The 27,470-nt window shown below is 42.8% G+C and overlaps 2 protein-coding genes across 7 annotated transcripts in view; one reads left to right on the top strand and one right to left on the bottom strand.

The window, feature by feature from the left end:
• Positions 1-2,133: 2,133 nt before the first annotated feature.
• LOC110002909 (inhibin beta A chain-like) lies at positions 2,134-8,003 on the bottom strand. Its single transcript, XM_020658591.2, has 2 exons — positions 7,429-8,003; positions 2,134-4,800 (listed from the first exon to the last, which is right to left on the bottom strand). The coding sequence occupies exons 1-2, from the start codon at positions 7,832-7,834 to the stop codon at positions 4,031-4,033; spliced, it is 1,176 nt and encodes a 391-aa protein (XP_020514247.1). The 5' UTR covers positions 7,835-8,003; the 3' UTR covers positions 2,134-4,030.
• A 2,902-nt stretch (positions 8,004-10,905) lies between these two features.
• Positions 10,906-27,470, top strand: part of amph (amphiphysin) — a 22,800-nt gene continuing 6,235 nt past the window's right edge. Inside the window, exons 1-18 of one of the 6 annotated variants that reach the window (XM_065953427.1) lie at positions 10,910-11,164; positions 13,560-13,640; positions 15,202-15,256; positions 15,464-15,558; positions 16,262-16,357; positions 16,441-16,548; positions 16,709-16,794; positions 18,145-18,220; positions 19,006-19,088; positions 20,859-20,997; positions 22,570-22,689; positions 22,767-22,850; positions 22,941-22,967; positions 23,088-23,111; positions 23,918-24,884; positions 24,927-26,050; positions 26,314-26,343; positions 26,734-26,775. In XM_065953427.1, the coding sequence (XP_065809499.1) occupies positions 11,096-11,164; positions 13,560-13,640; positions 15,202-15,256; positions 15,464-15,558; positions 16,262-16,357; positions 16,441-16,548; positions 16,709-16,794; positions 18,145-18,220; positions 19,006-19,088; positions 20,859-20,997; positions 22,570-22,689; positions 22,767-22,850; positions 22,941-22,967; positions 23,088-23,111; positions 23,918-24,884; positions 24,927-26,050; positions 26,314-26,343; positions 26,734-26,775 (3,306 nt within the window). In that variant the 5' untranslated portion in view covers positions 10,910-11,095. Of the gene's footprint in view, positions 11,165-13,559; positions 13,641-15,201; positions 15,257-15,463; positions 15,559-16,261; positions 16,358-16,440; positions 16,549-16,708; positions 16,795-18,144; positions 18,221-19,005; positions 19,089-20,858; positions 20,998-22,569; positions 22,690-22,766; positions 22,851-22,940; positions 22,968-23,087; positions 23,112-23,917; positions 26,051-26,313; positions 26,344-26,733; positions 26,776-27,470 lie in introns of all 6 variants that reach the window. The other 5 variants (XM_065953428.1, XM_065953426.1, XM_065953425.1 and 2 more) reach the window with 5 other exon arrangements.

The raw sequence follows: 27,470 nt of genomic DNA, 5'->3' as shown, positions 1-27,470 counted from the left end.
AGTCAGCAGGACCTCCGACGAGGGCGCTGGAATCAGCAGGGCCTCTGACGAGGGTGCAGGAGTCAGCAGGGCCTCTGACGAGGGCGCAGGAGTCAGCAGGGCCTCTGACGAGGGCGCAGGAGTCAGCAGGGCCTCTGACGAGGGCGCAGGAGTCAGCAGGGCCTCTGATGAGGGCGCAGGACTGTCCAGGACTTCATACGAGAGTGCAGGAGTTGCCTGGACCTCAAACGACAGCTCAGGAGTCGCCAGGGCCCCTGACGAGGGCACAGAAATGTGCGGGGCCTTCCACAGAGACTCAGGAGTGGGCAGAACCTCCCACGCAGACACAGGAGTCATAGGAGTGGGCAGAGCCTCCCACAGAGACAGGCGAGTGGGCAGAACCTCCCATGTAGACACGAGAGTCAGACAGCGCTCTGCTGGAACAGGAACAGGGAGCAGACAGCACCCTGCCGGAACTGATGGCAGACGGCGCTCTGCGGGAACAGGAACAGGAACATGGGGCAGACAGCACTCCGCCGAACAAGCAACACTGGGATAAAACAGGGAAACTCAAATACAAAACCAAATCATGACACTTTTATAACCACTGATAATTATGCATAATTGTTGACTGAACGTCACATTCTGTTTATTATCTGTTGTAAGCTGCTGCATTTGTTTTATTGTGATGAACCGCCGTGTTCGCCTATGTATGTAATGCTGTGCTAGTTTCACAATCAGAAAGACCAGTGTACCCGCTGTGGAATCAAAGTAGTGTTTAAGTAACAGTTACTGAACTCAGCTCAGAGAGCTCAAACTATTTCAACAGGCAGCCACACGACTTCCTTTGTCGTCCACCATTTTTTCAACCACATGAGCTGGTGGTGGGGGAGGGGGTTTGGGGCCTTGCTCAAGGGCACCTCGGCGGTGCTCAGGAGGTGATCTGGCACCTCTCCAGCTACCAGACCAACTTCCATATTTGGTCCGTACCAGGACTTGAACTGGTGACCCTCCGGTTCCCAACCCAAGTCCCTACAGACTGAGCTACTGCCGCCCCACAATTAGTAATTAAGTAACTATTTTGAGACTGATTTGAGTGATATTTTGGTTATATTACCCTGATTACAGGGTGGTGTCCCTGAGTTGATTAAACATAGTTTAATAATATTGTTATTTATATTAATAATAACTAAATATAATTATTAAAGAATATTACCAAAGTTGACTTGATACAACCGCAACAGTAACTTAAACAATAAGTAGATCCATACCTGCTGATGGGGTACAGCAATGTGGAACCACAACAGCAAGATCTGTGAACTGAAAAGAGCGCCCGAGAACACACAACCACATGAACCAGGCTGAAAACCAGCCATTTAAACTCGCAATGACCATCAGCACTGATAATCACTGTGTGTTTACACAGGGTCAATTGTATTCATAAAGTTACATGTTTACATGTTTACATTTTGACCTTTAGTTACCTTTTCTTATATATATATATTCTAAGAACAAGTCTCCTTCTGTCTTTGTATTTTAAACTGTTATATACCCAACTGTTATGCTGCACATCTTTGGATACACCCTTTTTGAACATCTTCTTTATCTCTTCATTTGTATATTTCTCTTATATTTTTGGTATTTTCATCAGTTGCTTTGTCGATGTAAACTTTTGTTTCCCATTTCAATAGAGAGCTTTGGTTTGATTTGAATTGAAGGAGGGTGAGGCACGTATCAAAGTGTCCGAGTAACTTCTCCAAAGACCAACCTGAACCAGCGGCATGAACTCTTGTATTTGATCATGATTCAAAAATGTCTTTTTAAAAAAAGTTGGATTTAAAGCAGCAGAGTGCAGCTCTGAATCTGTTTTTAATTCAAGTTTGATTATTGAGGCAATGTGCTCTATTACCCAGAGTGCTTTGTGTGAGTTTGTAGGTCAGTGAACAATCAGACCGTTGCCTTGCCAACTGGTCGCCGCTGTCCCCCTTTTCCTTGGCTAAACATTTAATGCCCCCATTTTTCCTGGTGGATTATTTAATGTTAAACACTCAGATCTCTGTCCTGAGGGAGGGAAGGGGGGGGGGGGGGGGGGCGCAAGAGGACACAGCATGCTGTCAAGAATGGGTTTGCTGTTAAAAAAAGACACAAACATGATTAAAGGTTGAAAGTTTTTTGTTTATTAATGAAACTAAAAAAAATAAATTAGATTATTTTTTATAAGAAATAAAATCTATTCACAAAGTTTAACATTCATCATCAGTAATATCATTCTTTGGTTTATTTCTCAATCTAATATTCAGTCTCCAATGTGTGCAAATATTAACATTCAATTTGTTACTATATTAAAAATAATAAAAATCACCATCATCTTCATTATAATTTTCATCCATTCATCCATTTTCTTCTGTCGCCGTGGCAGCTAGCGTAGTAAATAAACCCAGACTTCCCTCTCCTTTGGTCAATTTGACAGAACGTCCTTGAGGCCAACCAAAAGTCCTTCTCCATAGCCTCCCCGAACTCCTCCCACACCCGTGTTTTTGCCTCCGCAATCACTGAAGCCACAGCCCTCCCATACACCCGATACCTGACAGCTGCTTCCAGAGACCCTTCAGCTAACCAAACCCGAAAGGCCTTCTTTTTCCTCCTTTTTCAGACTGACGGTGTCCACCAGCGGATTTTGTAGTTTGCCACCATGACAGTCACTGACGGTCTTCTGACCACAACTCCTTTGAACATGGACCACTTGGACTCCATGTCCCAACCTCCGCCAGGATGAAAGAGGAGTTCTTCCTGAGGTGGGCAATGAAGACCTTATGAACAGGGGCCTCAGCCAAATGTTTCCACTTCACCCGCACTACACGTTTTGGTTTACCAGGTCTGTCCGCCATCTGATCCAACTCACCACCAGGTGGTGATCAGTTGACAGCTCTGCTCCTCTCTTCACCCGAGTGTCCAAAACAAAACGGCCTCAGATCTGATGAAACAACAACAAAGTCGATCATCGATCTTTGGCCTAGGGTGTTCTGGTACCAGGTACACTTATCCAAGTACACAAAAACACATCACTATGCCCGAACATGGTGTTTGTTATGGCCAATCCATGATCGGGCAGGCTGTGCCTTGAGTTGAGCCCAACTATATCTAGCTGGCAGCACTCTACCTCCAGTACCAGGTCCGGCTCCTTCATCGCCAGAGAGGTGACATTCCATGTCCCGAGAACTAGTCAGGGTCGCCTGGGATTAGTATGCCCAGGCATCCACCTATGCCTGCCATCCGGCTTGGCGTGCACCCAATGCTTCTCCCTGCAGGTGGTGGGCCTACAGGGCGGGGGCTCCATGAAGGTGTTTCAGGCTGAAGGTGATAATCAGAACTAATTACTCAAAAGTCTTCTCACTTTCAGTAAGCAAAGGAACCATTCTATCAAATATGTATGTCCTACAATGAAACACAACAGAACACGATGTAATAAAACAACAGAACACAGTGTAATAAAACAACAGAACACAGTGTAATAAAACAACAGAACACGATGTAATAAAACAACAGAACACGATGTAATAAAACAACAGAACACAGTGTAATAAAACAACAGAACACGATGTAATAAAACAACAGAACACAGTGTAATAAAACAACAGAACACGATGTAATAAAACAACAGAACACAGTGTAATAAAACAACAGAACACAGTGTAATAAAACAACAGAACACAGTGTAATAAAACAACAGAACACGATGTAATAAAACAACAGAACACGATGTAATAAAACAACAGAACACAGTGTAATAAAACAACAGAACACGATGTAATAAAACAACAGAACACGATGTAATAAAACAACAGAACACAGTGTAATAAAACAACAGAATACAGTGTAATAAAACAACAGAACACAGTGTAATAAAACAACAGAACACAGTGTAAGGAATGACTCACACCGACTCGAGAACATGTTGCATAGGCTCTTCAGGTGGTTCCAATGTGGAAAAGAGTCTAAACTAAACATAGGTCCTGCTCAAAAGCATGAATTGTTTGATGCATCTCCGTGGTTACGAGCAGCCGCACTCGTCCACGATCATGTCCTGGACGTCCTTTTTGATTATCTTTTGCTCCTCATTGAAGTACAGCATGGACATGGCACGCAACCTCGTGGGTACGCAGCACGACCGCACGTTTTGAAACGGCCCATGGCCCCTCAGGCGATAATGGTTGATGACCATTGAATGGAAGGACAGGGACGAGCCGCCGAAACTCACCATGTGGTTCGGACAGTCTCCCTCACAGTAGTTGGCATGGTAACCGGACGGAGCAATGATCCAGTCGCTCCATCCGATGTCTTTGAAGTCCACGTAGAACTGTCGTTTGCAGCAAAGGCGAAGTTTCCCGTCGCACTCAAGACCTCGTTTGATTCGTCGCTGGGTGAGCTCCTCTCGAGGTCGCATCGTCACAGTGAGGAAAGGTCGGTGAGATTGATCTCGCCCTCCTGCTCCAGTCGTCAGGACAGGCAAGGCTCCACCCTCAGCACACAGAGGACAGGAAACCTCCAGGCTGAGTGAGCTGCTGCCGCCTTCAAGCAGATTCTGAACCTGGCGAGAGATGGCCAGGGTGTGCCAGCCACTTCGCCGAGCGTCCACCATCTTCTCTAAAACACAGTCCTCCTCACCTTTATCATCCTCAAGAAGCAGCCTCAGCATCACTTTGCCTTTCGCTCGATTTCCCTTCAACACCTTGAAGAAGATCCAGACATTGGCCTGTTCAACCACAGACGAGTCACTGCTGTCCATTGTAATGTCAAAGGTCACAGAGGTCGGAGAGCCTCCTGAAACACAGAGAAGTTAACATGTTAGCAGGAATTAGCCACATCCCTCAGAAATGGTGATCTGGTTCTCAGGTGCTGGTGAACTCCAGGATCTTTGACAACAAAGTTTGGTTTTCATTTACACGTTGCTCCTGCTTCAGGGTTAGATTAAAAGTAATCCAGGTTTAAGTTATCTTAACAATCTTTAAAGATCTGATGGTTTTCACTGGAGAACCTGTTTTCAATCAGGATCATAAAAAGTGCAGGTGAAGAGGGTTACTTCTGTTTGATGCTAAACAGTTTGTATTTGACCCCGCTGCATTTGCTCTGAAATGAATGTTTCTCATCAATAAAGACACCAAGCCCCCTCTCGTTTTGTCTTCCTGTCTTTTGAAATGAACGAACAAAGAAATTCATTTACGACAACGGCATGAATGGAGCCGCTGCCTCTAAATATATTCCATGTGAGCGGTGACACTAAAAAAAGGAAAAGCCTGCTTACAGGGAATGTTGTTAACAAGGTCAAACACACACACACACACACACACACACACTCTTTGTCTCTCTGCAGGATAATTACTGAGGCCCAGATTTGTCTGAATAAAAAGATTATTTACGGCCTGAGACCACTCGGTATGCCCCCTCCTCTAATTTGAGCCTTTGAGGGACAATTTGAATCAAAAGAAAAAACTATTTATAGCACAAAGGCATTCTGTACATTTATGTAAGCAGAAAGACAACAGGATTGGTCATGAGCTACTTCCTGCTCATTGTTTTATCTGACACGTTAAGTATGAATATCAATATATGTATTTAAGTGTGTTCTGAATGTACATGTGTTTGAAAAACTTTTTTTTTTTTTTTAAAGATATTTCTTGGACATTTTTAAACTTTAATTAGATAAGAAAACTGAAGAGAGACAGGAAATGTTGGGAAGAGAGAGTGTGGGACGACATGCATCAAAGGACCAGGGCCGGATTCCAACACATGTCCGCTGTGGTGAGGACCTTAGCCTCAAATAGCACATGGGATGAAAGACATAACCACTAGGTTATTTGATTAGTGACACAAACTGAAACGACAGTGTGACATCAGCAACAAGATTACTGAGTCTGTAACGTTTAACTAAGTCAGTATCATTTTAACATTTTAACTGTGACTATGTTATATTTTAACATCTTAACTGACTCTCTAACATCTTAACTGACTCTCTAACATCTTAACTGACTCTCTAACATTTAACTGACTCTCTAACATCTTAACTGACTCTCTAACATTTAACTGACTCTCTAACATTTTAATGACTCTCTAACATTTAACTAACTCTCTAACATTTTAATGACTCTCTAACATCTTAACTGACTCTCTAACATTTTAATGACTCTCTAACATTTAACTGACTCTCTAACATTTAACTGACTCTCTAACATCTTAACTGACTCTCAAACATCTTAACTGACTCTCTAACATTTAACTAACTCTCTAACATTTAACTGACTCTCTAACATCTTAACTGACTCTCTAACATTTTAATGACTCTCTAACATTTAACTGACTCTCTAACATTTAACTGAATCTCTAACATCTTAACTGACTCTCAAACATTTAACTGACTCTCTAACATTTAACTGAATCTCTAACATCTTAACTGACTCTCTAACATTTAACTGACTCTCTAACATTTTAACTGACTCTCTAACATCTTAACTGACTCTCTAACATTTTAATGACTCTCTAACATTTAACTGACTCTCTAACATTTTAACTGACTCTCTAACATCTTAACTGACTCTCTAACATTTTAACTGACTCTAACATCTTAACTGACTCTCTAACATCTTAACTGACTCTCTAACATTTAACTGACTCTCTAACATCTTAACTGACTCTCTAACATTTTAATGACTCTCTAACATTTAACTGACTCTCTAACATTTAACTGAATCTCTAACATCTTAACTGACTCTCAAACATTTATCTTAACTGACTCTCTAACATCTTAACTGACTCTCTAACATCTTAACTGACTCTCTAACATTTAACTGACTCTCTAACATCTTAACTGACTCTCTAACATTTTAATGACTCTCTAACATTTAACTGACTCTCTAACATTTAACTAACTCTCTAACATTTTAACTGACTCTCTAACATCTTAACTGACTCTCTAACATTTAACTGACTCTCTAACATCTTAACTGACTCTCTAACATTTAACTGACTCTCTAACATTTAACTAACTCTCTAACATTTTAACTGACTCTCTAACATCTTAACTGACTCTCTAACATTTAACTGACTCTCTAACATTTTAACTGACTCTCTAACATCTTAACTGACTCTCTAACATTTAACTGACTCTCTAACATCTTAACTGACTCTCTAACATTTTAACTGACTCTCTAACATCTTAACTGACTCTCTAACATTTTAACTGACTCTCTAACATTTTAACTGACTCTCTAACATTTTAATGACTCTCTAACATTTTACTGACTCTCTAACATTTAACTGACTCTCTAACATTTTAATGACTCTCTCACATTTTAATGACTCTGTAGCATTGACTCTTTCAGACTGTGAAATTAGAGATCAAACTTCTATTTTCTTCTTAGTCAGTGTTATTTGATAAACAATGTTGGATCGCACCTGGCTCTGCAAAGGTGATTATTTCTGATGGTGGTTCAGGGGATATTGTTGTGCCCTGGCCTTCTTGGATCTCCACGCTGCCATCTTCAGCAACACGGCCCACGTGGAGTTTCTTGATGGCGTTGAGCATTGCAGCACGAGGGACTGGCTGTGTCAGATTGGGCCGAGTGCTCAGGTGCAGCATGTTCAGAATGTGACGTTTCACTGCCTCCACCATGTCATTCTGTCCTCCCAAAGTAGACGAGTTTCTCCTCATGTGAGACAAAGAGCATGATGGACAATCCGAGGACGGCGCCCTCTCCTGGAGCCGAGACTTTACATCCACCTCCAAAGCCGGAGAGACTGTCGGAGAGGCATCAACCAGAAGACCCATAGCCAGAAAGAAGAACACAGAAAAAGGGCACATGATGTCAGAATAGTTTGGTCCTGGTGGTTCTGGTCCTGGTGGTTCTGGTCCTGATGGTTCCGGTCTGAGCTGAATGTGTGCAGGGTCAGTCTACTCTCCCTCTCTGCTCTGTAATTATACCTCTCTGCATGTTTAATCCCTCCCTCCACCACAGAGGTATTTCCCTGTGAGTCACACACACACACACACACACACACACACACACACACACACACACACACACACACACACACACACACACACACACACACACAGTGAGTACTCTCTCAGAATATCTCAGGACTGTTTGTGGTGTTTTCTCCTGAAAGAACGTCACGACAGAAGAGGAGGTGGAAGGAGGGAAGAGGAGGAAGAGTGTCCCTGATTCATTCTCACCACACACACACACACACACACACACACACACACACACAGACATATATACACACACACACACACACATGCACACACCACACACGCTGATGACTCAAAGTAGAATCATCGTCACCTCACGTGGAGGAGAAACTCTGTTGGTGTGAAATAAATTTTTAGACTGAAAAGACAAGTTTATTGATATAATTTTAGTCCTGCAAACAGCAGATGGGGAGCTCAGAACAGATCGTCACACACGCTCACAGATATTTTAAGAATGATGACATCACTACGCCTCTCAGTTTTCTTGAGGACCTTGGTTAGACTTTGAACTTAGACCTCCAGATCAAGAAGCTCAACAGCAGTATCATTCTTCTGAAGGAGAAAAGGCAGCCTTTCTCAGATTCTTCATCCATGCATTAGTTACCTCCAGGTTGGATTATTGTAATTCTCTTTTGTCAGGGTGCTCTGGTAAGTCTCTAAAGACTCTTCAACTAGTCCAGAACACTGCAGCTCGTGGACTGACTAGAACTAGGAAAAGGGACCACATTACTCCTGTGTTGGCTTCTCTGCACTGGCTCCCTATACAGTCTAGAATAGAATTCAAGATCCTTCTTCTCACTTACAAAGCTCTAAATGGCCAGACACCATCTTATCTTAAGGAGCTACTAGTGCCGTACTGCCCTTCAAGAACATTACGCTCCCAGAATGCAGGCCTGCTGGTGGTGCCTACAGTCTCTAAATGTACTATGGGAGGTAGAGCATTAAGTTATCAGGCCTGCTCGTGGTACCTACTGTCTCTAAATGTAGTATGGGAGGTAGAGCCTTCAGTTATCAGGCCTGCTCGTGGTACAGTCTCCAAAGTTACTATGGGAGGTAGAGCCTTCAGTTATCAGGCCTGCTCGTGGTACCTACAGTCTCTAAATGTACTATGGGAGGTAGAGCATTAAGTTATCAGGCCTGCTCGTGGTACCTACTGTCTCTAAAGGTACTATGGGAGGTAGAGCCTTCAGTTATCAGGCCTACTCGTGGTACCTACTGTCTTTAAATGTACTATGAGAGGTAGAGCCTTCAGTTATCAGGCCTGCTCGTGGTACAGTCTCTAAATGTACTATGAGAGGTAGAGCCTTCAGTAATCAGGCCTGCTCGTGGTACAGTCTCTAAATGTACTATGGGAGGTAGAGCCTTCAGTTATCAGGCCTGCTCCTGGTACCTACGGTCTCTAAATGTCCTATGGGAGGTAGAGCCTTCAGTTATCAGACCTGCTCGTGGTACCTACAGTCTCGAAATGTACTATGGGAGGTAGAGCCTTCAGTTATCAGACCTGCTCGTGGTACCTATGGTCTCTAAATGTACTATGGGAGGTAGAGCCTTCAGTTATCAGACCTGCTCGTGGTACCTACAGTCTCGAAATGTACTATGGGAGGTAGAGCCTTCAGTTATCAGACCTGCTCGTGGTACCTACGGTCTCTAAATGTACTATGGGAGGTAGAGCCTTCAGTTATCAGACCTGCTCGTGGTACCTATGGTCTCTAAATGTACAATGGGAGGTAGAGCCTTCAGTTATCAGACCTGCTCGTGGTACAGTCTCTAAATGTACTATGGGAGGTAGAGCCTTCAGTTATCAGGCCTGCTCGTGGTACAGTCTCTAAATGTACTATGGGAGGTAGAGCCTTTAGTTATCAGGCCTGCTCGTGGTACCTATGGTCTCTGAATGTACTATGGGAGGTAGAGCCTTCAGTTATCAGACCTGCTCGTGGTACAGTCTCTAAATGTACTATGGGAGGTAGAGCCTTTAGTTATCAGGCCTGCTCGTGGTACCTATGGTCTCTAAATGTACTATGGGAGGTAGAGCCTTCAGTTATCAGGCCTGCTCGTGGTACAGTCTCTAAATGTACTATGGGAGGTAGAGCCTTCAGTTATCAGGCCTGCTCGTGGTACAGTCTCTAAATGTACTATGGGAGGTAGAGCCTTCAGTTATCAGGCCTGCTCGTGGTACAGTCTCTAAATGTACTATGGGAGGTAGAGCCTTCAGTTATCAGGCCTGCTCGTGGTACCTACGGTCTCTAAATGTACTATGGGAGGTAGAGCCTTTAGTTATCAGGCCTGCTCGTGGTACCTACGGTCTCTAAATGTACTATGGGAGGTAGAGCCTTCAGTTATCAGACCTGCTCGTGGTACAGACTCTAAATATACTATGAGAGGTACTCATTGTTATATTACAGAAAAGGTAAAAGACCTTACTCATTGTTATATTACAGAAAAGGTAAAAGACCTTACTCATTGTTATATTAAAAGGTAAAAGACCTTTTTCATTGTTATATTAAAGAACAGGGAAAAGACTTTACTCATTGTTATATTAAAGCTGGGAAATGTTTTTGTTCTGTTCATGTTGGGTTTTGTTTTCACTGCTGAAGTTAAATCTATTTATAATTATAGATGTAATTTCATGCAGACGTTCAGTTACAGTTATTGTCTATTGTTTATTTTTTTACACCTGCGCCCATTTGGAGTTCACCGCTCGATCACCACTGAATGCAGCATATCCAACTTTCCCAGGAGCACCTGATTGCAGCATAACTAAATGTCCGAGGAGTACCTGAATGCAGCCTTAAAGCCATGGTTGCTGGTTGCTATTTTCTTGTTTGTTTTTGCATCACTTCCTGTTTTTACGTCACACTGCTGTCAGAAATTGAAGCACAAATAGCGTGTGAATAATCTCCTCCACCTGCAGACAGATTAGCTGCTGAACCCCTGTTTGATTATCAGCAGACTGTGTGCTGTCCTTTTAAGCCCCGCCCCCTGCACACAAGTACACAAGTACACACACACACTCACACAGCCCTCCCCCTGCTGTCAGCGCATCTCTCCCTCTCTCCGCCGTTAATCCGTCTCTCTCTTTCGGTGATCATGGCGGAAATCAAAACGGGAATCTTCGCTAAAAACGTGCAGAAACGGCTGAACCGCGCGCAGGAGAAGGTAAGAGCAGAGGAGGAGGATGATGATGGTGATGATGTTGATGATGAAGGAGGTGACGGTGCAGGAGGACGGCTGGATGTAGGTGGTTGGTGGCTGCGGGCCTGCTCAGCTTCTCTGTTGATTTGTTAGTCTTTCCGGTATTTCCACTCATGGATAGATGATCTTTATGTGTGTTAAATAGTGAGTGACGTCATTCTGATACATTTACAAACAGCACTTACACACATTGAAACCTTGTCTGTGCTTTAACGTTTTTACAACACATCGTGATGACGTAAGGCCCTGCACGTTTGTCACGTTCTAAAGATTTACGTAGAACGAGAGTTTTCTGCGTCAAGGTCGGCAGAAGGGGAGGCGGCGTGATGGCGTCACTACTACCTGCACGTTGTTTATAGAGGAGGTCTGCCAGTGGTTTTGTGAATACAGTAGCCTACATGTGTATATATATATATATATATACATGTAGGCTATGGCACATTGTGTATATTGCATACATACATATATAGATATACACAAACTGTGAATACAGTACATAAATATGTTTATAGATATACAGTACTGTGTACATACATATATAGATAGACACAATGTGTGAAAATACAGTACATATACAACATATATATACACATATTGTGTACATATATATGTTCATAGATACCCTCTGGAACTCACTCCCAAAAAAACATCCGAGACTCCCACACACTCACCTCCTTCAAGAAATCCTTCAAAACTCACCTCTTCATTACTGCCTACAACCACTAATTCACCCCCTTCCCCCCCTACATTACTTCTTCGTTGTACTGTCCTCGTCGTTTTTTATTTTGTTTTATTGTTTTATGTTTTTGTCAAAGTGTCTTTGAGTTTTCAGAAAAGGGCTATATAAAACCAATGTATTATTATTATTATAGATATACACTACTGTGTAATGGGATTCTGACAGAGGACTGTCCGTGGTGCTGAAACATGACTCGGTTCTGACAGAGGACTGTCCGTGGTGCTGAAACATGACTCGGTTCTGACAGAGGACTGTCCGTGGTGCTGAAACATGACTCGGTTCTGACAGAGGACTGTCCGTGGTGCTGAAACATGACTCAATGCTGAGAGGACTGTCCGTGGTGCTGAAACATGACTCGATGCTGACAGAGGACTGTCCGTGGTTCTGAAACATGACTCGGTTCTGACAGAGGACTGTCCTTGGTGCTGAAACATGACTCGGTGCTGACAGAGGACTGTCCGTGGTGCTGAAACATGACTCAGTTCTGACAGAGGACTGTCCGTGGTTCTGAAACATGACTCGATGCTGACAGAGGACTGTCCGTGGTTCTGAAACATGACTCGGTTCTGACAGAGGACTGTCCGTGGTTCTGAAACATGACTCGATGCTGACAGAGGACTGTCCGTGGTGCTGAAACATGACTCGGTGCTGACAGAGGACTGTCCGTGGTGCTGAAACATGACTCGGTTCTGACAGAGGACTGTCCGTGGTGCTGAAACATGACTCGGTTCTGACAGAGGACTGTCCGTGGTGCTGAAACATGACTCAATGCTGACAGAGGACTGTCCGTGGTGCTGAAACATGACTCGGTTCTGACAGAGGACTGTCCGTGGTGCTGAAACATGACTCGATGCTGACAGAGGACTGTCCGTGGTGCTGAAACATGACTCGATGCTGACAGAGGACTGTCCGTGGTGCTGAAACATGACTCGATGCTGACAGAGGACTGTCCGTGGTGCTGAAACATGACTCGATGCTGACAGAGGACTGTCCGTGGTTCTGAAACATGACTCGATGCTGACAGAGGACTGTCCGTGGTTCTGAAACATGACTCGATGCTGACAGAGGACTGTCCGTGGTTCTGAAACATGACTCGGTTCTGACAGAGGACTGTCCGTGGTGCTGAAACATGACTCGGTTCTGACAGAGGACTGTCCGTGGTGCTGAAACATGACTCGGTTCTGACAGAGCAGTGAGGACTTAGTGAAGGAAATGGAATTCTCAGTTGTTAGTGTACCATGTTTTGAAGCCAGTCTGTTCATTCCCATGTGTGTCTCATGTGTGTCAAGTAAAAGGTCAAACAAGGTTAAGGATCCAAGATGGTGCCACTGGCTTTATTTACATCCATGGAACTTTTTCCTTGTTACCTGTGGAACATAGCATTCTAAAAGGCAAAGTTCTGTTTGTCCACACGAGAGATTCTTAACGTCCGGCCAGAAGATTTCTTATGTCCTGTGTTTTTAGCCTCACATACATTTTTATATGTAGTAGCTGGCAATAAGCAGTAATTCTTACATGTGAGAAATACAATGCCTATGAAGATCACCATTTACTGAATTAGCTAAATGTTCTTTAAGCGATAAAAAATACATTTTAATTTTGTCATTTCATGATTTACAGGTGCTGCAGAAACTCGGGAAAGCAGATGAGACCAAAGATGAGCAATTTGAACAAGTGGTCGTCAACTTCAGGAGGCAGGAGGTGAGACAACCATGTTGGCAATACACTTAAGATTTTCAATGTTCAATTTGTCTGCTCTGACACAATTTCTGCTTCAAGTCGACTTTACAGTTCAGTCTGAGTCAGTCTAACAGGTCAGTCTAACGGGTCAGTCTGAGTCAGTCTAACAGGTCAGTCTGAGTCAGTCTAACAGGTCAGTCTAACGGGTCAGTCTGAGTCAGTCTAACGGGTCAGTCTTAGTCAGTCTAACAGGTCAGTCTAACGGTTCAGTCTTAGTCAGTCTAACAGGTCAGTCTAACGGGTCAGTCTAACGGTTCAGTCTTAGTCAGTCTAACGGGTCAGTCTAACAGGTCAGTCTAACGGTTCAGTCTGAGTCAGTCTAACAGGTCAGTCTAACGGTTCAGTCTTAGTCAGTCTAACGGGTCAGTCTAACAGGTCAGTCTAACGGTTCAGTCTGAGTCAGTCTAACAGGTCAGTCTAACGGGTCAGTCTAACGGTTCAGTCTGAGTCAGTCTAACGGGTCAGTCTAACGGTTCAGTCTGAGTCAGTCTAACAGGTCAGTCTAACGGTTCAGTCTTAGTCAGTCTAACGGGTCAGTCTAACGGTTCAGTCTTAGTCAGTCTAACGGGTCAGTCTAACGGGTCAGTCTAACGGTTCAGTCTTAGTCAGTCTAACGGGTCAGTCTAACGGTTCAGTCTGAGTCAGTCTAACAGGTCAGTCTAACGGTTCAGTCTTAGTCAGTCTAACGGGTCAGTCTAACAGGTCAGTCTAACGGTTCAGTCTGAGTCAGTCTAACAGGTCAGTCTAACGGGTCAGTCTAACGGTTCAGTCTTAGTCAGTCTAACGGGTCAGTCTAACAGGTCAGTCTAACGGTTCAGTCTGAGTCAGTCTAACAGGTCAGTCTAACGGGTCAGTCTAACGGTTCAGTCTGAGTCAGTCTAACAGGTCAGTCTAACGGGTCAGTCTAACGGTTCAGTCTTAGTCAGTCTAACGGGTCAGTCTAACGGTTCAGTCTGAGTCAGTCTAACAGGTCAGTCTAACGGGTCAGTCTAACGGTTCAGTCTTAGTCAGTCTAACAGGTCAGTCTAACGGTTCAGTCTTAGTCAGTCTAACGGGTCAGTCTAACGGTTCAGTGTTAGTCAGTCAAACGGGTCAGTCTAACAGGTCAGTCTAACGGTTCAGTCTTAGTCAGTCTAACGGGTCAGTCTAACGGGTCAGTCTAACGGTTCAGTCTTAGTCAGTCTAACAGGTCAGTCTAACGGTTCAGTCTTAGTCAGTCTAACGGGTCATTTTAAGTCACACTAACGGGTCAGTCTGAGTCAGTCTCTTTGTTTCAGCTTGTGTTTGACTTTTATAGTCCTGCAGTCTCACATTAGTGAGACAGAACCTGAAACAGGAAACTGACACACCGTGTGTGTGTGTGTGTGTGTGTGTGTGTGTGTGTGTGTGTGTGTGTGTGTGTGTGTGTGTGTGTGTGTGTGTGTGTGTGTGTGTGTGTGTGTGTGTGTGTGTGTGTGTGTGTGTGTGTGTGTGTGTGTGTGTGTGTGTGTGTGTGTGTGTGTGTGTGTGTGTGTGTTGTTAGTCTGAAGGCTCTCGACTGCAGAGGGAAATGAAATCCTACATGGCTGCCATTAAAGGTGAGAAGAGATCTGAATATCATTTTACTTTACAAACTAACATTTGTTCATTCATGTTTCTTCTCTATGGTATTACAATTTGTTTTTATTTTTGATTACTTTGAAATTGACATCATGGATTAGTGATATGAAATCTGTGTTTCTGCCTTTAAACATGCATGTTTAAGTTAACCATGACAACCTCATTACTTGATTCTTCTCTTGCAGGGATGCAGCAGGCCTCCATCAATCTGACACAATCTCTACATGAAGTCTACGAACCCGACTGGCACGGGAAAGATGATGTCATGGTCATTGGGAAGGTCAGAGTCATTTAAGATTTGACAAAGTTCTCAGGTTAGGGTTAGAGAGACAATTAAAGACTCAGACTTACCCGTTAGACTGACTTAACCCTTACCCTAACCCTAACCCCATCTCAGAACAGCCTCACCTGTGTGTGTCCAGATGTCGGAGTGACCTGTACAAAGCTGAACACTGGTTAAGATTTTGGATTATATCTTTTTGATTTTTAGCACCAGTAGCCATGCAGACATGTCACAAACTGGTTGAAATGACAATCTTTTGTTTGATGGATGTTTCCAAACGGATCTTATTGATACCATTTATTTATTAGAATGGTTTCATTGTTGTCAGTAAGGAGACATGAAGTAATAGACTAAAACCAGTACTCATCAAAAAACTGACATCTTACTATGATGGAGGGGCGTCTGCTTGCTTGTAGCTGGTTAGTCCGGGATACTGCTCTTAATGGATTTCTTAAGGAAAACTGGTCCGAGTTCAGGAATCCATTAAACCTCAGTATAAGGTCTCTTTTCCTACAGCCCCCTGTAAAAAATTAGTTTGAAGTTGACATGAGCCGATGTGTTGACTAACAGATACCTGTCAGGAACGTTTATGGTGCGCAGGGTGATGACATGAAACTGTTGCAACACTCCAAGTCCTGAAAATGTTAGGACATGGTGCAGAGTAACTATAATAATGTTGGTTGTTGTGTGTTTCCTTTAGGACAGTGATGCATTGTGGGAAGATTTCCACAATAAACTGGTGGACTCAACTCTCCTGAACCTTGATGCGTATCTGCAACAGTTTCCAGATCTCAAAGTAATACAATTCGTCTTTAAATAAAATGATCTTTAACAGTGCTGATGACTCGTCAACTAATGATTGGAACTTCCACATTTCAGACCCGTGTGGCCAAAAGAAGTCGTAAACTTATCGACTATGACAGCGCTCGCCATCACGTGGAAACTCTGCAGGTTTCAGGGATGAAGAGTGATCGCAAGATGATGAAGGTGAGTTCACTCGTCTTTGATGAACTTTCATGAGATTCATGTTTAAGTTAAAGGACATCGTGACAGGTGTGGTATGTTACCTGTCCATGTTTTATGTTCTACCTGTCCAGGTGTGGTGTGAAGGTCATGTTGTAAACACACTGGTTTTGTCTTCCTACAGGCTGACGATGAGCTCAGAAAGGCTCAGAAAGTGTTTGATGAGCTGAATGTCGGTCTTCAGGATGAACTGCCCACCCTATGGGACAGGTGAGGCACATCACATAAACACCTGAATATATATGATATAACAGTGTGTGATCAATAAACAGGAAGTCATTAATATACACTGCAATGTGTTGACTAATTAGTGAAACCTAGTGAGGAAACAGATCTAAGGCTCCGTCCCTTACAAGATGATTGGTCAATAGAGACATTGAAAAACACTGAGGACGGAAGCAACTATACTGTGTGTTACTCATTGTGTGTAGATGTGTGTATCTGTGATTTAAAAGGAAAGATGCTGGTCGGTGTGGCCTCTTTAAGGAGAGACTGGTCAGAGTAGAGGCACTGAAGTTGGTCTCTACATTGTACCAGACGGGGTCGTTTGCTCCACTTAATTAAGTCAATTTCAGAAAAACTGGACTCACAAACATTGCAGGATAAATGTACAGTATATTGAAAAAATCCACAGTGCTTTATTTTCCATCAGCAAGCCTGTTTGTTTTAGCACCTCTTCATCCTTTTTAAATGACTTTCCCACACACTTTACCGTGGAAACTGGTAACTTCTTCTGTGGTAACTGGAGGACTGGAGGAACCCCAAGTTAACTGGGGCTGTACATGTGTAACTGTGAGCTTTTTACTTGATGAAAACACACTAGTGTCCATTGTTGATGAAAACTGAGCTAGAATAATAAAGTCGATAATCATTTCTGTGAAGGGTCAGTCAGATAATCGTTCAACACTTGTCAGCCTACTTATAATGATCTCAAACTGGGGTGCAATAATGTCAAAATTTACAATGTAATTATCAGTCTACTCTGCAAAATTCCCGCTGAGTGGTACACTATAGACCTGAACAGCAGATCAGTGTGCTGCTGGCGTAAGAACATGTATATGGTATGCTGAAGTAGTGTTAAAACAAAGGGGCTTTCTTGCTGAAAAGTAACACGCTGTGGATATTTGAAATGTTTATCAATCAATCAATCTTATATATAGTATAAATTTACCCCAACGTTGTTTTTTGCTCGTTTTCTTTCCTTACAATTAATGAAATTATTTGGTGCAAACAAATCTGTGTGTATAGCCAAGCCTCGGTGCCAGCACTCTAACTGGTGTCTCCTTAAAAGGGCCACGCTGACTAGCTCCTGTGGATAATGTACCTTTTATTGACAAGTACCTCACACAACCACACTTAAAAAAATATACAACTATCCCTTCAACGTGTGTATCAGTGTTCAGCAGTAGTTTGTTCCTGTATATTTTTATGAAACTTGACCGGTTGTCAGGTGTTTAGAGATCTCAGAGTAAACTTTTAAACACCAGGACAGTGAGTTACACAGTTTGTAGATAGATAAGACAGTGACATACACTCATGAACATTTTTGTTTTTCTGCAGCCGGGTTGGTTTCTACATCAGCACCTATAAGAGCGTGACAAGTCTGGAGGCCAAATTTCACCGTGAGATCTCTCTGGTGGGGACAGGCTGATTTTCTTTTAATATCAACGTCTTATTTCTTTTCTAAAATGTATCACAAAACATTATGGACCTGGTAAATGGTAAATGGACTTGAGCTTGTATATTGCTTATACACCGTTCGTCACACCAACACATTCACACACTGATGGTAGAGGCTGCTGAGTAAAGAGTCCATCAGCAATAACTCATCCATTGATACACATTCACACACTGACGGTAGAGGCCACTGTGTAAAGAGTCCATCAGTATTAACTCATCCATTCATACACATTCATACGCCACCGATAAAGCAGGGGGAGCAATTCAGGGTTCAGTGTCTTGTCCGAGGACTCATGGAGTACATGGAAATGTAGCTGCAGGAGCTACAGATCAAAACCCCTACGACCGACTCTACCAAGTGAGCCACTGCAGCCGACAAAGCACTGTTATCACCAACAGCAACAACATCGGACAGTCAGAAATAAAACACCTGTCTAGTCCCCTACTTCCTGAACACTGGATCATCAGTTAGATTAAAGCCAGACAATGACAAGAAAATGAATCAGACCAACGAATAAAAAACATCTGATTTAATATCAATGTTTCAGTCAGTTCTTATTTTTTCAAAGATCTACAAACACAAAGATAAAACATTTGTGGCCAATCCAGTTTGAGCACTCCGTGACATCACGTGTTTCCAGGAGAGAGTAAAGAACACATCCATTGAGACATGAAAGTTTGCTTTTGGAAAGAAATGTTTTTTAGAAAAGTAAAACTTTGAAATGTTGTTGTGACCTCCAGGTGTGCAGGCAGCTGTATGAAGTGATGACTCAGCTGGCCGAGCAGCACTCTGACAAAATGTTCACCATCCAAGGAGCTCCGAGGTCAGTGCCATGCTCACAGTAGACAAACTGCATTTGAAACACATACACTCACTGAGTAGTTCTTAAAATGAGGTTCATATGATTCCTCTGATTGATGAGAGGTGAACATGAACATGAACCGGCGTTTGTGTTTTCATGCTTACTCACTTATAATCACAATGATATGAAGTTCTTAAGAAGTGCCTCCACAGTTTCTTCAAATGTTTTTGTTTCTGTGAGTTCATTCTTAAAGTTAATCAAATCCTCCTATCCACACTCTCTGAATAGCTCAGGATCTGCCCTCTGCTGGTTCGTGTCGTACCTCTCTGGGCGATCCTTTAGAGTGTCGTGGAAGTGTCCAAAGTGCACAGCTTATCCACAGGGGTACCTCAAGGGTCAGTGCTTGGTCCCCTTCTCTTCTCCATATACACAAGCTCAGGTTCAATAATCCGCTCATGGCTTCTCATACCACTGCTATGCTGGCGATACCCAGCTCTTCCTGTCATTCCCGCCAGACGATGTTACAGTCTCTGCAAGAATCTCATCATGCCTTGCTGATATCTCTAAATGGATGAATGAACGGCACCTTCAACTCAATCTTTCAAAGACTGAGCTTCTTGTCATCACAGCCAGTCCCTCTATGCAACCACAGATCAATATCCAGCTTGGAACAACCAAACTCATGCCCACAAAGTCTGCAGGAACCTGGGTGTCATGATTGATGACCAGCTAACATCACAACATCAAGAAGATCAGACCTTACCTGACAGAACATGCTACACAGCTCCTGGTACAGGCTCTTGTGATATCTCTACTGGCAGGTCTTCCTACATGCACTATCAAACCTCTGCAGATGATACAAAATGCAGCAGCACGACTGGTCTTCAACCTTCCTAAAAGAGCACGTCACTCCGTTGTTCATCTCCTTAAACTGGCTCCCAGTTACTGCTCACATCAAATTTAAAACTCTGCTGTTCGCTTAACTGTGACAGAAACGTCTCCTCCTTACTTTAACTCTCTGATCCAGGTCTACATCCCCCTCCGCCCACTACGCTCTGCCAATGAAAGGTGTCTGATCCAACCTTCACAACAGGGTCCTAAGTCTCTGACTGGACTCTTCTCCTCTGTCGCCCCCTGGTGGTGGAATGAACTTCCAAACTCCATGTGATCTGCAGAGTCCCTCTGCACCTTTAAGAAAAAGCTAAAGACCCAGCTCTTTCATGAATACCTACTAACTTAATGATGATGGTCTCCATATTATTGATGATGATGATGGTAATGATGATGGTCTCCATATTATTGATGATGATGATGGTAATGATGATGGTCTCCATATTATTGATGATGATGATGGTCTCCATATTATTGATGATGATGATGGTAATGACGATGGTTTTTGTTTGATAACGACGACTTATAAGATGGTTTCTATACTGATTAGAGCTCTCAAGAACTGCCCTCAATGTTGTGCTTTGCCTCTGGTCACTTCCTGTCAGCACCTGTGGTCACTTCCTGTCAGCACCTGTGTGTCCAATCAGACTCAAAGCTGATCGTTTGCTCTTACTCACATTGTTCCCTTTTTTCTAGATCCTTGCTTGTGTTGTTCTTACTCTCTGATGTACGTTGCTTTGGATAAAAGAGTCTGCTAAGTGAATTGTAGAATTGTAGAATCACATCACCTAATTATATCACCATCAAACAGCTGCAACACAGCTGTCCCTAACAATTGACACTGACCAACCAATGAGAAGCTGCCTTGCGTTATCATCTGGTGTCCATCTTTTCCTTCAGTGATTCAGGACCTCTGCGACTTGCCAGAACCCCTTCCCCTCCTGAGGACGAAAGTCCACCTGAGAGTCCAGACGCCAGCGCCAATCACATGCTCCGCCCCGTCTCACCTGGACCACCCCGACCCAAGTCGCCAACACAGGTAGACCTGATCTTGACTGGATAAGAGTCCTGTTCACAGGAAGATCATAGTTATGATTCATATCCCGTAGATCCACGTCACAGGTTAGCAGGTAGTCCCTTTTCAAAGATAAGATGTTCTCTAGGTCACTGTCCTAGGCAGATCTAGTCTAAACTGGATCCAGGTCTTCAATACAGGAAAATCTGCTATCTGTAAAATCAAGTTCTATTACGTCCAGGTTCTTGGTAGATGCTGGTGCTGTTAATGAGTTTCAATGAAGCGTGACAATCACACAGGAAGGACTCAGGAGCTCCAGTGATATTCGATGGCTAAAGTGATAATATTTTAACTCACCAGGAGAAATTACATCAAGAGTAGTGTGGTACAATGCCAAGTCTGTTAATCAATGAATCAAAGAATAAACTGCTTTTAAGAGGCAGAAACCTGGATCAGAACCAGGCTCATGATGAACAGACAGAAACCTGGATCAGAACCAGGCTCATGATGAACAGACAGAAACCTGGATCAGAACCAGACTCATGATGAACAGACAGAAACCTGGATCAGAACCAGACTCATGATGAACAGACAGAAACCTGGAGCAGAACCAGACTCATAATGAACAGACAGAAACCTGGATCAGAACCAGACTCATGATGAACAGACAGAAACCTGGATCAGAACCAGACTCATGATAAACAGACAGAAACCTGGATCAGAACCAGACTAAGTTGTCAGAAATTACATTTGATGATGAACATGAGTACTGAAATAATTTCTAAGTCATAAAACAGAAAAACAAGCCAGACCCAACATCTTCTACTGCATATGACCTTTGACCTCGCCCTATAACACCAACAGCGGCCTTTGTGAGTAAAAGATCCTTTACAACAAGTGTTTGAGTCTGTTAGACAGAGGTCAAAGGTCATACTTGCCTCCTCCTTATTGACCTTTATGACATTTCATCCATTATTTACGTGTTGTATCAATAATGGACTTAATGAGTTATTAATGATTTAATATTTCAATGGCTGATGAGACATGAGACCTTTCGTTAGGGCTATTGATGAATGATCGACTTGTAGACCTTCAAAGTAATTTTTTCTGACTGTTTTTTTTCTGCATACATTTGTTTGTCACTGGGTGAGTGAACACACAACAGCAGTTTATTCATGTGTTTGTATGACTGTCTATGACTGTCTGTGCTGAGTAGTCAAACACACACACACACATATATATTTTATATACTGTGTGTGTGTGTGTGTGTGTGTGTGTGTGTGTGTGTGTGTGTGTGTGTGTGTGTTAATTTATGTTGTACTCATGTGATCGGTGTTTGTCAAATTATTTAAATTATTCCTTTTTATATATATATATATATATATATATATATACAAAGGTATAGACTGTATATATATATAGTGTATATATACATGGTCTATATATATAAAGACAGTACAGTAGTTGATATGAACACAGTAATCATTTGATGTATCTTTGGTTTCTTTCATTTGAAACCAAAGATCAGAAACAGTCATGAAATCTCAGAACATTAAATCATTGTTGATTTATAAAAAAACAAAAAACTTTTTGCAGCTTAAAAAGGGGCCCCCAGTGCCCCCCCCACCAAAGGCAACACCGTCCAAGGAGGTGGCAGAGGAGCAGATTATCGACTTGTTTGGAGGAGAGTTCTTACCTGCACCTTCTCCATCCCAGGTGTGTTGAGTCCTATTATCTTCAATGATCAGACTCACCTGTGTGTTCTGTTCACACCTGCTGTCTGTTTCTATCAGCCCAATGAACGACCTGGAGAATCTCTGCTGGACCTCGACTTTGATGCTTTTCAGCCTGATGACAGTGTTTCACCAATCCCACAGGTTTTTATGACCCTTAGTGTTGACTCAGAATATATTTAGTGTCTGTGATTGATACTGATCTAAATGAACACCCTGCTGTGAACCTTTCAGACTGCTGTACCCTGGGATATGTGGTCGGTGAGTAACTCCTCGTCTTCCATCTCACATGTCTGAACACACACATCGAATATGACCAATACATGATTTATTCAAACAATTACTCCATCACGTGTTAACACTATTTGTTTTATTTTGAAGGCCGACGCTGAAACAGCTCCGCCTGTGAGTACACACCAACACACACAGTACACACACAGTATACACACAGTACACACTCTCTCTAACACACACACACACAATGTACACACACAATGTACACATAGTACACACCAACACACACAGTACACACACAGTATACACATAGTACACACTCTCTCTAACACACACACACACAATATACACATAGTACACACACACACACACACACACACAATATACACATAGTACACACACAGTATACACATAGTACACACTCTCTCTAACACACACACACAATATACACATAGTACACACACACACACACACACAATATACACATAGTACACACACAGTACACACACAGTATACACATAGTACACACTCTCTCTAACACACACACACACAATATACACATAGTACACACACACACACACAATATACACATAGTACACACACACAGTACACACACAGTATACACATAGTACACACTCTCTCTAACACACACACACACACAATATACACATAGTACACACACACACACACACACACACACACACACACACACATACACAATATACACATAGTACACACACACACACACACACACACCATTTAAGTAAAACATCTGTAGAAATGTCATGCAGGTGTTCAAAACAAAGTCTCTGGATTTAAACATCGTCGCCCATCAACAGTCTACACAATCCCTGAATTGTGTGTGAGTGTGTATGAATGTGTGTGTGGGGTGTGAATGTGTGTGAATGTGTGTGAATGTGTGTGAATGTGTGGTGGGGGTATCAAACTTTAACCCATTCCCTGCCTTTTCTAAGCAGGCTGCAGATGACAGCTTCGTTGCCAACTGGTCGGCTGACTTTGGTTCATTATCACCTAATGAAGACGCTGCTTCAGGAGCTGAGGCCTCTGCTGCAGGGCTGGAGGGGGCTCAGGGGGGGGCTCAGGGTCAGGATCAGGGCTTAAACCAGACTAAAGGCTGGAAATCAGAGGACAGTGAGGCAGTCAGAAGTGATGAAGATGAGGCGGGGAAGTTAGATTCAGGGGGATACGGTGCTGGTCAGGAAGATCGCAGGAAGTCCACCCCAGGACTTGTTTTCACTAACGAGTTCGGTCAAGAAATTGAAGACAGCACAGCGGACAAAAGAGACAAGTGGTCTAGGTCCCCGGATGGGTCTGGGTCTGAATATGAAACTGCTGAGGAATGGGGGGATGGGATTCAGGGGGGAGGCTGGGCGAGTGCGGATGATGAACTTTCATCTGAAGATCCTCCAGCAAATACTTCAGAGGGGTGGAAAGGTGGAGGTGAGGATGTAGCAATAGAGAGCTACCGTCCAGGTAAAGAACAACAAAGTGAACTCACATCAGATTCTACTGGTCATTCTGTAACCAACACAACACAGGGAGGAGGTGCGTTTGATTTATCTACTGCCACAGAAACACAGGGAGGAGGTGCGTTTGATTTATCTACTGTAGCTGAAACACAGGGAGGACGTGCGTTTGATTTATCTACTGTAGCTGAAACACAGGGAGGAGGTGCGTTTGATTTATCTACTGCCACAGAAACACAGGGAGGAGGTGCGTTTGATTTATCTACTGCCACAGAAACACAGGGAGGAGGTGCGTTTGATTTATCTACTGTAGCTGAAACACAGGGAGGAGGTGCGTTTGATTTATCTACTGTAGCTGAAACACAGGGAGGAGGTGCGTTTGATTTATCTACTGTAGCTGAAACACAGGGAGGAGGTGCGTTTGATTCAGATCCTTTTGCTGAAACACAGGGAGGAGGTGCGTTCGATTTATCTACTGCCACAGAAACACAGGGAGGAGGTGCGTTTGATTCAGATCCTTTTGCTGAAACACAGGGAGGAGGTGCGTTTGATTCAGATCCTTTTGCTGAAACACAGGGAGGAGGTGCGTTTGATTCAGATCCTTTTGCAGAAACACAGGGAGGAGGTGCGTTTGATTCAGATCCTTTTGCAGAAACACAGGGAGGAGGTGCGTTTGATTTATCTACTGCCACAGAAACACAGGGAGGAGGTGCGTTTGATTCAGATCCTTTTGCTGAAACACAGGGAGGAGGTGCGTTTGATTCAGATCCTTTTGCAGAAACACAGGGAGGAGGTGCGTTTGATTCAGATCCTTTTGCTGAAACACAGGGAGGAGGTGCGTTTGATTCAGATCCTTTTGCTGAAACACAGGGAGGAGGTGCGTTTGATTCAGATCCTTTTGCTGAAACACAGGGAGGAGGTGCGTTTGATTCAGATCCTTTTGCTGAAACACAGGGAGGAGGTGCGTTTGATTCAGATCCTTTTGCTGAAACACAGGGAGGAGGTGCGTTTGATTTATCTACTGCCACAGAAACACAGGGAGGAGGTGCGTTTGATTCAGATCCTTTTGCTGAAACACAGGGAGGAGGTGCGTTTGATTCAGATCCTTTTGCTGAAACACAGGGAGGAGGTGCGTTTGATTCAGATCCTTTTGCTGAAACACAGGGAGGAGGTGCGTTTGATTTATCTACTGCAACAGAAACACAGGGAGGAGGTGCGTTTGATTCAGATCCTTGTGCTGAAAAACTGAGAGGAGACAAAGGGAATGATTTTGAATTGGATCCATTTGCTGAGAGCTCTGAAGGAGGTGAGGTTGTGGACACTTCAGATGGTAAAGGTGGGTGGGATTCAGACCCTTTTGCCCAAGGTTTCCCAGCGGTCTCCTCAGGGACGGGAGATGCTGCCTTCAACGTGACGTCCTGGCAGGAAGCTAATGTCATTAGCAGCTCTTCTGTCTCCGGAGAAAACTCTGAGTCTATTTCTGGAGAAGCTGCAGACATGATTAAAGATGCAAATGTTTCCAGGATTCACAAAGAACCAGAAAATTCAGACATGTCTGAAGATGAGGCTGCAAACCGGAGATTGGGAAAGTTGTACCAAGAGTTAGATACAGAGAAGGAAGAGGTACATGACTCCTCCCCTCTTCAGTGTGCTAGATTAGAATTGAGTAGAAGTCAAAAGACTCTTCCCTGTCCTCCACCCTTGTACAGACTGAGAATAGTGAAAATTGTCCTAATCCTGGATCCCAGCCTGAGCTCCTCCCAACTCTCCTCTTGCTTGCTTTGTCTTCCTGTTCATTCCATTCTTCATTTCTCATTTTCATCATCTTACACTCATTTTTATGAAAGGCAACTAATTCTAATATTTATCTTTGTCATTTGATCTAGGCTACTGATGCATTTAATGGATTTTCACAGGTAATGTTCCAAACTTTACTTAAATTGTTAATGAAAACTTTTAAATGTGGCTTTTCCAGGCCTTATTCATCTTTGTTTACAGATATTTCAGATCTGAAACAGTCTGCAGCAACTCTTAAACTTGTGTAAAATACAGCTTCTTTTATTTTCTATGAACAAACATTTGATCCCATCTTGGATCATACAAATTAAAGGTTCAACAAGCAAATCATTGACCATAGCTTTAGGCACCTCTTTTAGTTTCCCGTCTTTATGTTTCTCTTCACTGGGCATCCTGTCTTATGTCTCACATTTTGAATTTATGCTCCTGTGTATGCTCAATAATAATGTTTTTTTGCTTCTCAATTGACATTTTTGAGTCTTTAACTTCTTTTTTGCCCCCTAACCCAGGACTCCTCTGCTCCATCATTTTTTGCTGATTTTGATAAGATGGTGAGTTACATCATGCAATCTTTTACTAAAAAAGAGCTACGTTCAGTTTATAATGGGAAAGCTTTTAATTTCAGGATGACTTCAAACTTTGCTGCTTTACATTGAAATCTTTCATATTTAGTTGCTCCAATCACTAGTTATCTTAGAATTACTACATTGGTCTTTTTAGAACCAGTATGTTTCTAGTGCATAGATCCAGTCATTCCTAAGGTTTAGAAGTAGTACATTCCTAAGGTGGAGAACCAGTATGTTCCCAAAGTTCATTACCAGAATGTTATCAAGGTTCAGAATTACTTCATTTCTTATGTTCAGAACCAGCAAGTTTGTAAAATACTAAGCTAGCAGTTACTAAGGTTCAGAACCAGTATGTTCCTGATGGTCAGAACTAGTACATTTCTTATATTCCAAATTAGTACATTGCTATGGTTAAAAAACAGTACATATGCTTTAATTGACTTATTTAGTTGACTATGTGTTAATAAGCAGCAATAGTTCATGATGATTTTGTTGCCCCCTGTGGAGATAGTGGTATATATTTTTTGTTTTGAACTTGTCCTGTACATAGCCTTCTTTCTTAAAAGAGAAACGGATATCATTGTCTTTCCATGAATTTGTAAACAGCTGATCCAAGTGTCAGCGAAAGATTATAATAATTAACTTACTTGTATATGGATGTGAAATGTTTTTCATGCTAA

The sequence above is a fragment of the Labrus bergylta genome, chromosome 4, assembly GCF_963930695.1.
Source record: "Labrus bergylta chromosome 4, fLabBer1.1, whole genome shotgun sequence".
In the NCBI taxonomy this organism is placed as follows: Eukaryota; Metazoa; Chordata; class Actinopteri; order Labriformes; family Labridae; genus Labrus; species Labrus bergylta.
The sequence above is the reverse complement of the archived record's forward strand: the minus strand, read 5'-3'. Positions and strand labels throughout refer to the sequence as shown.

Coding starts and splice junctions, on each gene's coding strand:
- LOC110002909 (XM_020658591.2), bottom strand. CDS start 7,834: ATGTGCCCTTTTTCTGTGTTCTTCTTTCTGGCTATGGGTCTTCTGGTT. Junction 4,801..7,428: donor AATCACCTTTGCAGAGCCAG/GTGCGATCCAAC, acceptor TCTGTGTTTCAG/GAGGCTCTCCGACCTCTGTG.